The 16,617-nt window shown below is 37.4% G+C and overlaps 1 protein-coding gene across 1 annotated transcript; it reads left to right on the top strand.

The window, feature by feature from the left end:
- Positions 1–7,663: 7,663 nt before the first annotated feature.
- LOC108362052 (putative odorant-binding protein A5) lies at positions 7,664–9,672 on the top strand. The gene is made up of 2 exons (XM_017614883.1): positions 7,664–7,832; positions 8,994–9,672. Exons 1-2 carry the CDS (start codon positions 7,689–7,691, stop codon positions 9,471–9,473), a joined length of 624 nt encoding a protein of 207 aa, XP_017470372.1. The 5' UTR covers positions 7,664–7,688; the 3' UTR covers positions 9,474–9,672.
- Positions 9,673–16,617: the final 6,945 nt, after the last annotated feature.

Here is a 16,617-nt window from a genome sequence, read left to right as displayed (position 1 = left end):
ACTTTTTCTTAAAACATATTCCTTGAACTATTTGTGGAAGAATTCGGCAACTTTGTGGGGAGTTATGTATAAAAAATTTAACCATTGCTCCTGAAAAAAATGTGTGTGGTTAGAAAAGGAGGCATACCACTTCCCACACATACTAAAACTTTCATAATAAATATCTCAGGAAGCATGGAAAATCACTGAAACTATTTTAAATTTGATATGGAGGGTTATTTTATCAGTGCCGTACTGACAGACAAAATTTCAGTTAATGGAAAATGGGTGCGGGTATCTGCCATATAATCCAAAACCTGGGGTCATTTAGCTAGAGTACTGAGAAGTGGTATTTTATCAAAGCCAGGTTACTGAATTTGAGTAGGAAATATTGAGAACCCGCCGTGGCACCTGCCAGAAGCTTACATATTCCCGCGGCGTATCTCTGGAACCATTTTAAGCTGAACTTAGAGGGATTGATATGTTTCGTATGCCTAGCGTGCAGACGAGATTTTATAGTTTAAAAGTTTTAAATGGCCTAAATACCTTTACTCGCATAAAAAAATATGCAGCTATAAAAGAATGGGCACAGCCATCAAACACAACATCTTTAAGTTATTTTTATAAAAACGTAAGTCAATCGAAATGAGTTGGTAGGGCACGAACACTACTATTCAAGCTGGTTGTATTGCCATACTTCAAGCCTAAATTTACCGCTGGGTTAGCGAGCGAATAGGTAAAATGTGGGCAAGTCAAGTGGGCACAGCCAGGATAAAGGAAATAAACGACCGAAATCGAAACAAAACTTCTCTAAAAATACTTTCAATATCGCAAAGACTACTAGCTGATATACTAGGCAAATATCCCGATATTATTTTGTTAAATGATATGCACATATGCGCATACATTTGAGTGAGTGTGTGTGTGCGCGCGAGCGATTTCGCGAAACGCGAAAATAACGACCACCCACGCATGCAAAACAGGCAGTACCAGTGGCAAAACAGCAACAGCAACAGCAGCAGGAGCAAAGTGGCTGGGGCACGCCGATGGTTTAGTGTCAAAATCGCATATCGATTCACAGGAACTCAGAAGTACGTTTTGCTACAACAAAAACAACAACAGCTATAATAGTTAGCTGCTAGAAAAGCATAAGCACGTGTGTATATGTATGTATGTATGTGTTGCATACAACCAAAATATTATCATATGGAAATTTCAGAGCAATTACGAATTCCGCTAAAACAACGACGATGCTGCCAACGTAGCACATATACAACTGCAGACCGGTCAGACTAAGTGAGACTGTCTAATAGTGATGTGGCTGCTGCCGGATTAGCGGATGATGGTGCCACACACCGTTGCTACATCGTAGGTGACCCTATGATTGAGCTGCCGATAGACACCCACCGCAGTATGCAGGCTTGCAACTAAAGATGCTCTCGTACCAACGTATGGCAAGACAAGCCATTTTCCTAGTACAGCTGGTGCAATATTGCTGGCGGTCGGTTTGGTCCACCTTACCTTGTGGCTGCATTACTTTTTTTTTATTTTTCAGTGCAGGGTTGGCGCACTTGTGGCATGCAACTCATATGAATGAAGAAAGCGGAGCGGTGGCATGCATGAACATGTACCTAGATATCATGTGTGTGGTAAGAGCTTAGTTCAATGGTCGCCTGAGTTTCTGAGTGCTGGCGTACGCGCTGTTCCGCTACATGGTAGGTATAGGTCAGGTATAGTAAGCAGCAAAAAAAAAAACAAAAAGCTCAGCTTCAACTTGTGCATCTCCAAGTAGTCTATTTAGCATTTAGGATTCGCGAAAACAATCCAACGCCTACACTTATTTCTCTGGGCTTGCAACAACCGAAAATCAAGTGCCATTAGAATTGAGCTGCTGCTGTTTCGATGTGATTAATGCAAGTTCAGTGGGAGCGCCCCTTGTATGAGGACCAACTCAATATATTCGGCTCGTGGTCTACTTAAGTCGATTTCTTTATTTTTTTTTTTTTTTTGGAAAAATAAGTTTAGTTTTTGGTTGCACTGATATAAATAACAGCAAATAGCTCTCGGACTACAAACCATCTATTGCACTGTTTCCACCTTTCTTTAGTTTGTTGAAACTACTCTTATTATTCGAAGTCAAATATGTACTTAGCTCAAGCTTGGCCATCTTTTGCACTTCAAAGAAGAAAAGGCCATTGGCAGGCATGTCAAGTAGTGATCAGTATTTAAGTAATGCCAGCTAAACTTTCTCGGACTAAATGCTTTTGGAATATAGCTCAACTGTAGATCTTCGATGGCCAACCTTCGTTCAACATGACTACAGTACTCTCCGCTTAATTGCGTTAGCCGAAATTAATTTGTTAGACTTTACTTTTCTTAGACTACTTGAACTAACATATGTCTTCATATTTCGGCATAATTACTACCTTAACCCCGCACCGTTTCTCTGCCATTTCAGGTTGAGTTAGTCTGTTATTTTTTATAGTCGTATCTTTTTGTTGTTACTCTTTCACAAAACTATTTTGGCCCCATTCATAAAAAATAAAAAGGATTTAAGGAGCTATATGAAATGAGATTTTCAATCTATGATTCATTCTTAATTTTTTTTTTATAAATGTGGATGTTAGTTAATATACATACATATGTATATATCGAGCCCTAACCGCCAAAACAACGTAAGCGACATTTTTTTCAAAATTTTCTTTTTGATGCAGAAATGCATCTAGATGCTCTAGGAATATTTCTGCATCAAAAGGAAAATTTTGAAAAAAGTGTCGCTTACGTTATTTTGGCGGTTAGGGCTCGATATATTCGAAGGTATTTTGAAAGTAAGTAAAGTATCGAATTTCTCCTGGAAATTTAATTTATAATCTTACAGATCGCGCAGTTTCTCCAAAGCCATAACAATTCAATCTTTACCTTGTCTTATCAATAATCCACCTAATATAAATTTTTCAAATAGTTGGCAACCCACTCTAAAAAATAATTTCGGCAGTAGACTTTCCTAAACCTCTTTAATTTGAAACTCATATTGCAGTATCTAGTTTATCTTATCAATTAAATAAAATCATAATTTTTCAAAGAGGTGGAAACGCTCCTCCAAAATATTTTCGTCAGTAGACCTTACCAAACCTCTTTAGTTTGATTACTACATATATTTCAATATTTAGTTTTTGAGTTTTTCGGAAAATTGCAATTTGAAATTAACCGGTTTTAGTTTACATATTTTTCATACAGTGAAAAGGATTATGTTGCTCAAAGTTCTTTTAGATCAAAAATAAAACATAAAAAAATCTTTTTTTTTCGGATTTGCGTAATGCTCTTGCTGCCGTAGCCGAGCGCTTAGATGTGCCTACTGCTACTCGGGAGGTACATGGTTCAATTTCTGGTCCCAGCAATATCAAAACCTCGGAGTGTAAATAATTCGTCGGAGCTGGAGTAAAAGTGTACATCTCTCCACTTAGGAGTTTCCCTTTAACTGCAAAAAGTCGAAAAACTCCAAACTTTTATTGAGAGTTTACAATTTGTAAGAAATTTAAAAAACCAGGCCATTGCAGAATTGAAGGCAATGATACCGTTGATGTGAAGTCGCACGAAAATGATCTCTAACTGCATTTTGTGGACCAAAAACGTCTTGTGGACACAGTTGGGTCTCTTCGAGAATCATAATTACTGTGTGGGTACACTTTGAACGCGGTAAATACTATAGAGTGGGGGGGGCCGTACACTGGGGGAAATAATGCATAGTAAAAATTAATACTTTATATTTGATTATCGTTTAAAAATGTTCGTATTTAAAAATAATATTTTCATACCAAATTTATTACGCACGTATTTGACTGTTCACATCTGAGTATGGATATGTAAGTGTATACGTATAAGCGTATACGCACCCCAAGCATGAAGAGCGCCGCTCTGAGAGCGGTGACAACACACACATAAATACATAGTACATACATGTTTATCCGTACAAATCGCGTGCTGTGGTGTTGATGGATATTCAATATTTGAAAGCAAATTTATATGCCTGGGTGTAGCTGAGTGCGCTAAGATGCTTGCCACAAGTTGTTGATATCCGGAGATGGTCGGGTTCGAATTCCACTGCAGGCAACATGCAAATAAACTTTTTTTTTTTAGTTTTTGTCTTGATTATTCACATCACGGATGCTTTTTCAGTACGAACGCGGTCATTTTAATATGCGCGTAATTGAATTGAATTTTTACCAATATACAGTACTTTCGTTGACGTTTATAGTAGGATCAATTACGTTTCTATTTGATTTTAATATTTTTTTCCCTCAGTGTAGACAAGCAGGCACTTCGCGTAGCTGTTTGGACCTGTACTTACTGAGGTTTTAACGCATTACTTTAAAACCTTGCCCCCATTGGGATCCATTGAAGAACAGCTGCCTCTGGTATATTGATGGCTCCAAGACTGGCCCTGGAACCGACGCACTCGGTCAACTTAAATACTAGTTATAAAGTAAAAATTTCTTCGGGATTTCTTATTTGCAAATTGAAAGTAATGCGCCAATGTGAAGTTCTCACTACGTCCAGACTTCGTTCCCTATGATCGCCGTACACATGTCGTCAATAGGAAGACATCATGTCAATATGATTTTCATAATATTTACATATTTGGGAGAATGACATAATTTTCTCTATTTAGGCTAAAATTACCTGTGTTATTTAAATGGAAATTCGCCATGAGCGGCCCATAAATCTTAAAATTAAGTCCTACGCTTTTGACAGATGTATTATTTTCTTTATCCCAAAAATACATATTTTACAAGGGATTTCACAAAAAAAAATCGATTTCTTTGAGCCAGTCTAGTGTGGATCCTGCAAACTACATATCCAATAATTCTAGCTGCATTCAAAAAAGGGGCAATGTTCAGTTTTCAGTTGTCTAAAAACGGCAACTGACATTGCCACAACCATATTACAACAAGAAACGCAGCATTTGTAGCAGAGGTAATCAATTCAATCGATAAGTGTCACCTTCTTTCCACAAATAAGTAAAAAATGCGTACCGGAAGCGAACTGATACATTAGCAAATATTTAATGTGCACAAGTAGTATTATCTATGATTTCCTTTCCCACCTACAATAACGCACTTTGTTAATGGTGTTTTTTTTCACATGAATTCTTTCCTCAGCTGTGTTCGCAAGGGTGACAAAAGGAACACTAATAACACAAATCGAGGAAATGCAATACAGTTTTTGCTGATTACAATTTCTTGGAATGTGCTCTGCGGCAATAAAAAAAACACTTGTAGATTTTTAACAAGAATTTAATTGTAAGTGTATTTAGCAGATTTCTATACGTATTGACAAAAAACAAAAACAAAAAAAAACAATAAATGGATATATGCCAGACTGAAAGCAAAATAAATCTGTAAGTTGAAGCGATAATGAGATATAAAACGCCTTCACTAGAAGTAAGGTACAACAAATTTGGCAATGTTTTTTTTTCTGGGCGTAACAAATTACGGTAAAAAGAAGATGTGCAGGTGCGGAAATAAGGAGGTGACGAACATTGGATAAAAAAATGATTCTGTTTGTTATAGCAATGTAAGAAAGAAAAATTTGAGGGAGTGTATCGAGTAGCAAGGTGAATAAAGAAAAAATTATGCATTCCAGTAAACATATTGAAAGTTATCCTACTTAGGGCTGTTTTCTCAAGTAGAATTTAAAATTTTCCCGTCGTTTAAATAGCAATTTTAAAACGTACTTATTTTTCAGAAGACCGTTAAAACTTAAAATTTATTGGTGCAACTACCATAAGTAATATTGAGACGTATTTTGGTTTTCGTACGACTCGAAAATTTGTAATTTTTGTATAGGAAGTGATAGGAATATTTCAAAATTTCGATTTGTACGAAAACAAGAATACGCCCAATTACAAATGTGAAAGTTTGTTTCGGAGAAATTTGGCGCACAGCTGGAATAAAACCTGATTGACCGCCTTTTCCAAAAGTTAAAAGTTATTCAATAATAAGTAAAATTAAGTATAACAACAATGTGGGCAGTTGATTCGAAAACGATTGATTTCGAAAATATTTTTGAATGGGGTTGCCATATTTAAACAAAGCTAAAATCAATTCAACGAATATGCAAAATTAAGTTTTTGCTTGAGAGCTATCTTTCGAAAATATTCCTTAGTAAGGTTGCCACACATTTAGAAATTTAAAATCAATTTAATTAACAAGTTAAATGAAATATATTAACACGAGTATCAAACGAGAGAAGTTTACAAAGACTCTATAAATTTTTAAAATATTTTAAACGAGCGTTACCACCTGGTTACAATTTCAAAATCAACTTAAGAACCAGGGAAAACGAAGTGGTTAGATATTGGTGTCAAACGATTAAAGTTTACGAAAGCTTCATTTCGAAATATTTTCCAAGAGGGTTGCCACCTGTTAAGAAATGTGTAATCAATATAATTAACAAGCTAAATGAAATAGTTTAATACGAGCTTCAAACGTGAGGAAAATAAAGGAGCTATATGTAGTTTGAATATATTCTTAACGTGGGTTGCCACCTGTTAATAAATGAACAAGAATTTTAATTAACAAGTGGTATTAAATAGTTTAATATGGGTGCCAAACGAGAGATAATTAAGTAAGCTTTATTTCTAAACATATTTATCGAAAATTTTTGAAGAGGGTTGCCCCCTGTTTGAAAGTTGAAACTCAAAATATTTAGCAAGTTGAAAGAAATATTTTAACATTGGTATCATGAAAGCTTAATTTCGAAAATACTTTTGAATAGAGTTGCCACCTTTAGAAATTCAAAATCAATATGTGTAGTTAACAAACTAAATAAAATATTTTAATATGGGTATTAAACGAGGGCACTTTAAGAGAGCTGTATGTTTCTTGAACATACTTTTACGAGGGTTTCCACCAGTTTCGAAATACAAAATTAATTTAATAAACAAGTGAAATTTATAAGTTGCAAGTTGTAAGCAAGTTTTATTTCTAAAAGTAAGCTTTATTTCTTATGTACATATATTTTTGCCGAGTGTTGGCATCAGTTTAAAAGTTCTGACCCAATTTAATGTGAGGTTAATTCCAACACTACAATACAGATGTCAAACGAAAGAAATTAAAACAGTGTTTCTCCCAAATATTTTTCAAGAGGGTTGTTAACTCTTCTCAAAGTCAAATTTCACTAAGTTAATTACCTACTTAGTTAGTTGAAATATTACAACGAGGTAACTATTTTGCTAGCATTTTATATCAGAGTTGCCACAATTCCAAAATTTGCGTATATGAAACCACTTTTTCCGTGTGCTTTAAATAAAATAAAACGCTGTAGCATTGATATGAAACTAAAACTACAGCTAGTTGTTAATAAAAATGTACAATTGAGTAGATTAACTCACATTAAAAAAATATGACAATTACTGCGAATTATACCTGCAAAGGGTTTTGCCAATTAACACATTATCACAGTCGGTATTGCCTGCACGATGGCTCTGATGGCTTTTACAATAGGCAAAAACTATATTTATTCAACTCTTTACAGCCAGTTGCATGCAGCTAATGACAAAATCATCTGTAAATTGTAAATCATTTTATTTGTTAATGGTTTGCGATTTTGTACAAATTGGCGCGATAGTTCAAATAATGCTCTGGAAAAAATATATAAAAACGCACCGCCAATGTGCAAATCTGTGATCAGTGTTTCGTTTGTAGAAAATGTGGCACAAGTTACAGCGCATTGCAATTTTCTGCTTAGTTATAGCTAGTGTAAAAGCTGAGGATAATGATGCCGATAAGCTTTTTCGGGATATGGAAGTGGTGCCGGATATATTTGAGGAGTCACCAAAGGAGTTGCTAAAGGTATGTATATATGTATAGCAAAATATAATACTAAATGTTGTATTAATCGCAAGTATGTGTAGCGAAAAAATCAAGAATGATTACAATTTATATTTCTACTAAGAAAATCTAATACGTGAAGTACCAAGTGTTTTAATTCGATTTATTTTTTAATAAGGTGTACCTTTGACCCACTAAAAAAATAGCCTTAATAAGGCGAAATTGCATACGTTTATAGGCAGTATATGGGGATTACCTAGCAAAGGCTAACGCTAAATATACCAAGAAGGCCAAAGACAAGGTAAATATGGCATTTATATGCAGTACTACTGGTGCCATACTAATCAGCTGTAGACAACCTACCGTCTACACATTGTTAACCTCAGCTTAGAAGACGCTGAAGATTTGCAGACGAAAAGACTAACTGACAGCTCTATTGAAAATATTTATAAAGCAAATATTTATCAAATACATACTTTACGTTTGACAACTATATTGTAAAATTTATCTTATTGATTTAAGTAAATGAAATTTTTCAAATAGGTGGCAACCCGCGACGAAAATGTTTTCAACAGCAAACTTCCTTAAACTTCTTCACTTTGATACCCATATTGTAATGTTTAAGTAAATTAAATGTTTAAAACAGATGGCAACTCTCCAAAAAGCAGTTTCGACGGCAAGGCTTCTTAAATCTCTTTAGCTTGATACCCATATCGCAATATTTAATTTTTAGTATACATAGATACCTCTCCAGCCAGAAGCAGAACTTTTGGGTTTTACTGACAATAACACATAGAAAGGAACAGCCTATCAATATCAAAGGAAAAACGAAATCGGTTGTTACGAGCTGTCACAAGCATCCAGAGACTTCAACACTTAAAGTCGGAACTACGAAAGCTATAAGCTCCGAATGCGGTGGTTCTTGAAGTAACTAAATAAATCTTTTCCCAAATGTTTTGTGCTTATACCAGCTCTCAGGACATCCAGTATGTGTACCCTTGTTTCCAACAGAAGCATATAATGGAACGTATATGTACATCGTTTTATAGACAAAATGTCTTCTTACGTGCCTTAAGAAAAATAACCAACGTTAACGTAAAATACATGAAGTTCCTAAAAGAAAATATACCAGTTTTGTATTAAAAAAAAAAATAAATAAATACTTCATTTTTTTGTTTTTAGGTTACATACGAAAATGGTCTAGATGTGGGCGGGGGCAGAGAATTTACACCCACCCAAACCAAAGATGAACCAAAAGTAGATTGGACCGCTGAACCAAATGCATACTACACACTTATAATGAGCACTTTGGACTACCCCAGTCGTGAGAATCCTGCACTACGTGAATGGCTTCATTGGTTGGTGGTGAACATACCGGGCACAGATGTTGCCAAGGGTGACATACTGGATCCCTATGTTGGACCCCTCACTGCCAAGTCAAGTGGATTAGTGCGAGATGTTTTCTTAGTCTATAAACAACCCGGGAAGCTGGAATTCGATGAACCTGTAATCACCAACACCAACATAACTGGCCACGAGAAATTCTCTTCGGCGAATCTTGCTAAGAAATATAACATGGAATTGGTGGCAGGGAATATATTTCAAGCACGTTGGGATGAATATGTACCGATTATACGTAGGCAATTTGGTATATTAACTTGAGAACTAGTTTGATAAGGAATTATTGGTGGTTTTTTAAACTGAAATGTACTTTTTTATATATATAGGTACATACATACATATCTTATTAAGGTGAAGGGTATAAAGTTTCTTAGGAATTTCTTATAGTAAAATTTGTGGGTATAGATAAATATAGTAAAAATTGTGGGTATAGATAAATAAAAATTTAGCATATAGAGGTGCATTCAAAAATATTTAGAAAAATTTATTTTAGACCAGAAAGAAATTTATGGGTCTGTATCTTATAACACATTTGAGTCGTGTCTACATAAGAGTCTTCCTAATACTTTTTTTACCAATGTAGATAAGGCCTGGACATTCACAAATGAAATTCTGGATATTTGCTTTGTTATTTTCTAGACGACAATTGCGGTAAGTAATATTATAGTTATATTATAGAGAATAAATTATTCTTGCTAAACGCTTACATAGGGCCAAGTGCACCGTGATGATAGTTACTGTTCTGACAAAAAATTATTTAAAAAATTCAGTGCAATATGGAATAACAATATGGGTACCAAATTAAAGATAAGATCCTGTAGATTTAAAACGGATTAAAATTTTTGCCACATAACGACGAATAGGTATTGTTATTGTACTGTTAACATTTATTCCTTGAAATTCCTTCAATATGCACTTCAGATCTTATATATGTATAAACTAGGCAAACTACGTACCGCCCAAAATTATATTTTTTATTGAAACATTTGGTCCAAATTTTCCGCCATCAATTCAGGCTCACGTTTGGTTTTGTGGTCGACAGAAGACATACCCTCCTTGCGGCTCGAATCGTGTGAATTGTCCTTGAATCTGTAAAGTATAGTTGGTAGCAATTTCCAATCTAATGAGTATTACTGGTCCACATTCTCTTTAGTCACGTTAAGTAAGCACCGCAATGGTTCTGATGGTTGATTTAGTGGAGGTAATTTGACTTTGCTCCCTGGTGCCTCCGAATTTACGATTTTTGGTAATAACTCGACTCCAGCGCCACCTTGCGCATCTTGTTTTACAATAGTATTGCCCCTATCGTTACCAATACATATATATCTCGAATATCAGTCAAATTGGATCACGCACAGCGCCTACAGGGACCTACTCAAATACATAAGAAAATGTCATTAAAATCGTTTCGTCGTTTAGAGGGAGTTCATCCACCAGATTAAGTCTTTTGCATACTGACACTCTTCAGCATTTTTTCCCATACAAAAAAAAAGAGAAGTCCAGCGCCTTCGTCTTGGTCTGCTGGCTGTATCGGAGACACAGCCGCTAAATTGAAAAGTAGAATTCTGGTATGGTCAAGAGCACATCCAACTCAAAAACGAAAGCACACACTAAGAAAAAAATATCGATAACAAAACCGATAATAATATCGATAGCAAAATCGATAACAAAATCGGCAAAAACATCGATAAAAATTTCGATAAAAAATATCGATAACAAAACCGATAAAATATCGATTATTATATCGATAAGTCCCGAGAATTCTGAAAATCTCTAAAATCCCAAAATAGTCCCCAGATTGAGTCTCTGTCTATTACCTTTATTTTAATAATTCTTCCTCTATCTTCATCTTTACTTTTATCGATATCCTCATCCTCATCCTTTTTACTTTTATGTTTATCACATTCTTCATCTACATATTACCCTTCACCTTTGACCTTATATTTATAAGTAAAGTGTTTAAATACAGCTGCGATTTGGTTATAAATATTGCGCCATCTGTTATTCGAAAGCCGAAATAGCTACACACACATACTTTTTGTCTCCTTCTCTCACTTCCAGTGCATGTACGTGTTTGCAAAATGATGACGAAGTTATTTTGTGTGGAAAATTATTTATGCCCATATATTTGAATAAAATAAACATACTGAGAAGATTTCCAACCAATACATTCCATATACCAAATGAAAGGAAAGATCTTAGATTTTTGTTTAAAGAAAACAAAAACAAAATCATTCGNAAAAAAATTGCTAATTTTTTCAACAGCTTTTTTGCATTAAAATGCTCATTATTTGTTGAACTTATATAAAATTTGTACACGACAATATTTCTATTACTCCAAAGAACCTATATCCTGAAAATGAAAGTTTAACCTGCAAATCGTAAATTGCTACAGCACTTTAAAGGCTCAAAATTTGCCCCAAATTAAGCCAATATTTACGGTTGTTTCTACGACATAAACCGAATTGGATTTTGCTATAGGTTTGAATTGTATCTTTGTCAAAATCATCGCTAACTTATAGCAATTTAAAACTTGCAAAAAAAATCCAGTGCAAACCGGTTCGGAAAACCCGAGTCAATCACCCTAGTACATACATGTACATATATTGATATACCCACTTGCCTCAGAGCCTTTGAACAACTTTGCACCTTTAACTAGTTTCCTTTTTTTCTAGTTACTTAGTTGTTCTATGTCATAATTAACTTTGGTAATATGAAGTTCTGTTACACTAAGCTCCACCTTGGCTTATCTCCTTGTACTCGTGCTAATACTAATTTCCAACCCGCATATCTGCCACACTCAAATGACTAGTTAAGATAAATTGCAAATTGCTTGTTGACTTAACCACGGCTGGCTTAATCTTCGAGAGTAAATAAATAAAAGTTGCAACTTGGCCGGAAGAAGAACTAAAAATTTAAAAACAAAATTCGAAAAAAAGGGAGTATCCTTCCACCGTAAGTACAGTCACGTCTCAGCATACATATTTGCCAAGCATATCCTTGCACCTTGCGAGCAGCCACTTGCTGCTGCTGACAGTCAGAGCCACCTTTAGCAGCACATGCGCATGCCAATGCAGGCTACACTTGCTGCAAACTGCTACATGGCTGCAACAAAGTGGATGGAGGAAGTACAAAAATTACATACATAAATAAATGTAACTTTGTGTTTTGTGAAAGAAAAAAAAACACGAATATTGAACAATTAACGCTTTGCTACTTGTGACGCCGCGCGAAAGTCTAGCGCGTCTTTGTTTGCGACTATGCAAGCTGCATTCGCTTGGAAAAAGAGTAAATTTGTAGCACATTGCGGCGGTGGCATGCGGGCTCATTAAAAAAACTGTGGCACGCTTAATGTACCTGTTCGGGAGCAAAACCGCTAGCGCGCGTATGGAATATCTAATGCGCTTTTCCTGCCGTTGGCTGCGGCTAAAAGGGGAATTTCAAGCGAAAATGGAAAAAATGAAATGCAAGTGACAAACAACAGCACGTACAAAGCTACCAACAACAACAACAAATTGGTGCAACATCAAACTGTAATAAATAAAACACCCGACAAGCAAAACAAGTGCCAGCGAACGAAACATTTTTCAGCCCTAAACCACCGGCTGACGCTGCCGCTGCCGCTGTCACGCTTAGTATGCACCACTGCACCCCGATCGTTGTTGACTTTGATCGCCGCCACTACCACCAGCACCAGCGGCCACCTTCAGCTTCACTTCTACAAGTGTCGGACTAGGCACGATCCGCAGTCATAGCGTGGCAGGTTGGACTTACTTGGAAGTGTCCTGCCTGAAAGGCGAGCGACGGCACGGCACGGCACGGAAATGCGCTGGACAGTATTGGCGTTGTTGGCAGGCGACTGTCGCGCGCCACCGATAATGCACAATGCACATACACACACACTCACCTACACCGCAACAGAAATTCGGCGCTTAGTTTTTCCTATCAAAATCGCTTCTCTTGCAGCCCTTGCTGTAAGTATTAAAAAAAAAACAGACACCAAAAGCAAACCACCATCCGCCGTCCGTTGTCCACACGCTTGCCTTAAGCAATGTCACTTTTTGTTTTGTGCATTCCATCACCTCCTCTCTATGTTGCTTGTAATTTGAATAATTACGGCACACAAAATAGTTGGGCGCGCGCGCGCCAGTCGTCCGTCGGGTAGTTTTCCTTGCAACATCTAAAATAACAAACTATTATCTGANATCACCTCCTCTCTATGTTGCTTGTAATTTGAATAATTACGGCACACAAAATAGTTGGGCGCGCGCGCACCAGTCGTCGTCCGTCGGGTAGTTTTCCTTGCAACATCTAAAATAACAAACTATTATCTGCANGCTTGCCTTAAGCAATGTCACTTTTTGTTTTGTGCATTCCATCACCTCCTCTCTATGTTGCTTGTAATTTGAATAATTACGGCACACAAAATAGTTGGGCGCGCGCGCACCAGTCGTCGTCCGTCGGGTAGTTTTCCTTGCAACATCTAAAATAACAAACTATTATCTGCATTTTTGTTTGTACATAAATACATATCATCTACCTGCATAATGCATCGAGTAATGAACACATTGCATAATACAATATCCTGGCCGCAGGACATAGATGTGTGCCTTACCACTACGGTTTGTTGCATATGGGCAACGTACGATGCGCGTGCAAGGCGAGTCGAGCAGGTGGGCTGCACTTTAGCTACATATATTTATTCATAATTTCATATGCGTTCACTGGAGTGTAACAAGTGTTGGTCAGTTGTCGTCGTCGTTGTTTGGTCGCCTATCGCTTGGCAAGTTCACTATGGGTATTTTGTGGCATGTGCATATGGAAAATGCTGGTACAATTTTAAGTACATATTTAAATTTTAGTGCAGTTGTTGGTCAAGTTGCATAAGCGCAGATGTGTGCTGATGAAATTAGTGTTGTGTTTTTCTGTTGGGTTCAAATATTTAAACTGAACATTTGCATCTGCGAAAGGGTCATACGAAGAAAAATATATGCAAATTGTTAAACCTATTCGTTTCCAAGGAAATAAGGCTAGCTTTCCGATGGTTTTTAAATACTCATAGAAAATTTAGCCAGAAAGGTAAGCCAGTATGACAAATATTGTACACATTGAAAATTATTGGTATTCACTTTATCTGTCAGCTGCTTCTGAAGCTAATTTTTATCATATCCAAGCATTTAATGTTTCATATTTTGCTCCTTTTGTCGAAAGATAGCATAATACCAGCCCAACTGCATCGATCTGCGGAAATGTCGTGCTGCTGGTTAATACCTATCTTCGCGAGCTGCCTGGCTAGGGGTCATGTTCCGGGGCTTTGGAGGGTAGTCTGAGTTGTGTTCATTCCTCTACCTCTCATGTACCATACCGGGGACCTCAGGCCGATATGTCGCTTCTTGTTTCTTTCGAAGACGCTAGAGAGGCTGATCGATCTGCACCTAAGAAGTGGGAGCGCCCTTCCTTACCTGCAGCAAGGGCAGGTCTGTTGAGACGACCCTACACACGGCCGTTGCGAGTATCGAGCAGATCTTTTCGCAGAAGGAATTCGCGGTGGGCGCCTTCCCTGATATCAAGGGGGCTTGTAATCATGTTTTTTTCCGAGGCTATGATTAGCTCTCTAAATAAGGTAGAGGTCAGAGCCGACCTTGTCAGGTTTACCGCTTGCTTTGCAACGGAACTGTCGTAGCAAACTGGGGCAGCGCTTGAATCTGGAGATGTCTGAGTAGAGTTATCCATCAAGGGCGAGTTATTTCACCGCTGCTTTGGGTTGTTGTCGCCAACGACCTGTTGGTGGCTCTGGAAAGTAGTGGCTGTTGGGATGTTGCCTATGCCGACGATGTAGCATTGGTAACAAAAGGAAAGTTTCTGGAAACACTGTTTCAATTATGCAGGATTACCTGAACTTGGCTGAGAACCGGGCTTCTAGTTGCGGGCTGGGTGTAAACTCCAGTAAAACAGAGCTTGTTCTTTTTAGTAGGAGGTATAAGATACCGAATTGACGTCTTCCCTCAAAGGGTGGTCTTCCTCCAATTCTCTCTGACAGGGTGAAGCACTTGGGATGGATACGTGACAGCAAGGCCCTCATCGGCAGCAGCTAGAAAGGGTGCAAAGAGCCGCGGTAATTGGAGTCAGTGGGGCACTTCAAACCACGCCTACTCTGGCGCTTGGGAGCTATAGGCACTCCAATAATCCAAATGGCTTCGGGTTGCTGCTTACTTGGACAGACCAATAAACGTTGCTTATGGGTCCTAATAAATTTTTTACCATCCACATTCCAGCGTAAGTGAAATCGGGGTCCTGCAAAATTATTTACAGATGAATCGAAGCTGCATGGAAAGATTGGCGGAGGTGTCTTTTGCAAACTCCCCATTAGCCTGAAAAATAGACAACCACGATAAAAGGGGAAACAAAATTAATATTTGTTGCGACAGCCAAGGAGCTATCAAGCCTCTTGGCTACTTGACGGTACGTTCGAGAACGTTGAAAGATCGCATCGGATAGCTTCGCTCTTAAGCTTATTTGGGTCTTTGGCCACATATAAATCTGGGTCGTTCCGGTTACGTATACCCTAATGTAGTGGAAACGGTATAGACAAGGTCTGGGGGCTCCTCTGAACTCATGTGGTCTGTGGCGAAGACCTTCGAATGCAAGGTGGAAAAATCTGTATGGCCCCATGTAGACCGGAGGCGGTCTGTGGAGCTCTTGAGACTAATCAAGCACAAACATATTTATTCCTCATTCTTCTTATTTCCATATCTTCGGAAGTATAAAATATACAAAAACAATTTAAGCAATAGTCTGTGAGGATTTTCATAAGCTTTATAACTGCCAGAATTATCAGCATACTGCTGAGCGGAAAAACTAAGATAAAACATGAGCTTCCTCGGTTTATGCATATTTTAAGTTAATAAACATAAATGTATTTCGCAGTAAAGTTAAATAAATATTATTTGCGATTATAGTAGGAAGATTTTACCTGGGCATCATCTGATTGAGTTTCTCCATGCAAATACCACAGAGTCTTTCCCTGAGTCCATTCCCTGCGAGTTTAGGATGTGCTGTTTCCGGTCTACGGTATGATGTACTTAGTCGCAAGGCAGCGATTTAACTTGAATGATAGCGAATTTGAAAGATCTATCGGGCAGAATGTTCAGAGCGTCCGTTGAACAAGATCCCATTGCACCGATTGCGTCAATAGCAATAAAGTTCTCAATTCTGACAGGTATCTCAAGGAGGCCTTTATTAGATCTGGACTACACAACAACACCTTTGGATGTCGAAAAGAAGGTCCTCATATGCATTCCTTCTCGGGTCTCTTGGATAACTCCGCAGCTGGCTAAATTGGTGGTTTCAAACTAAATATATACGAGGAGAGGGAGATAGACTCGAATGACATATCAATATGTCT

Source organism: Rhagoletis zephyria, unplaced genomic scaffold (genome assembly GCF_001687245.7).
Source record: "Rhagoletis zephyria isolate East Lansing unplaced genomic scaffold, Rhagoletis_zephyria_1.1 Rzeph_scaffold_00916, whole genome shotgun sequence".
Taxonomy (NCBI): domain Eukaryota; kingdom Metazoa; phylum Arthropoda; class Insecta; order Diptera; family Tephritidae; genus Rhagoletis; species Rhagoletis zephyria.
This window is presented reverse-complemented; position numbering and strand designations above follow the sequence as displayed.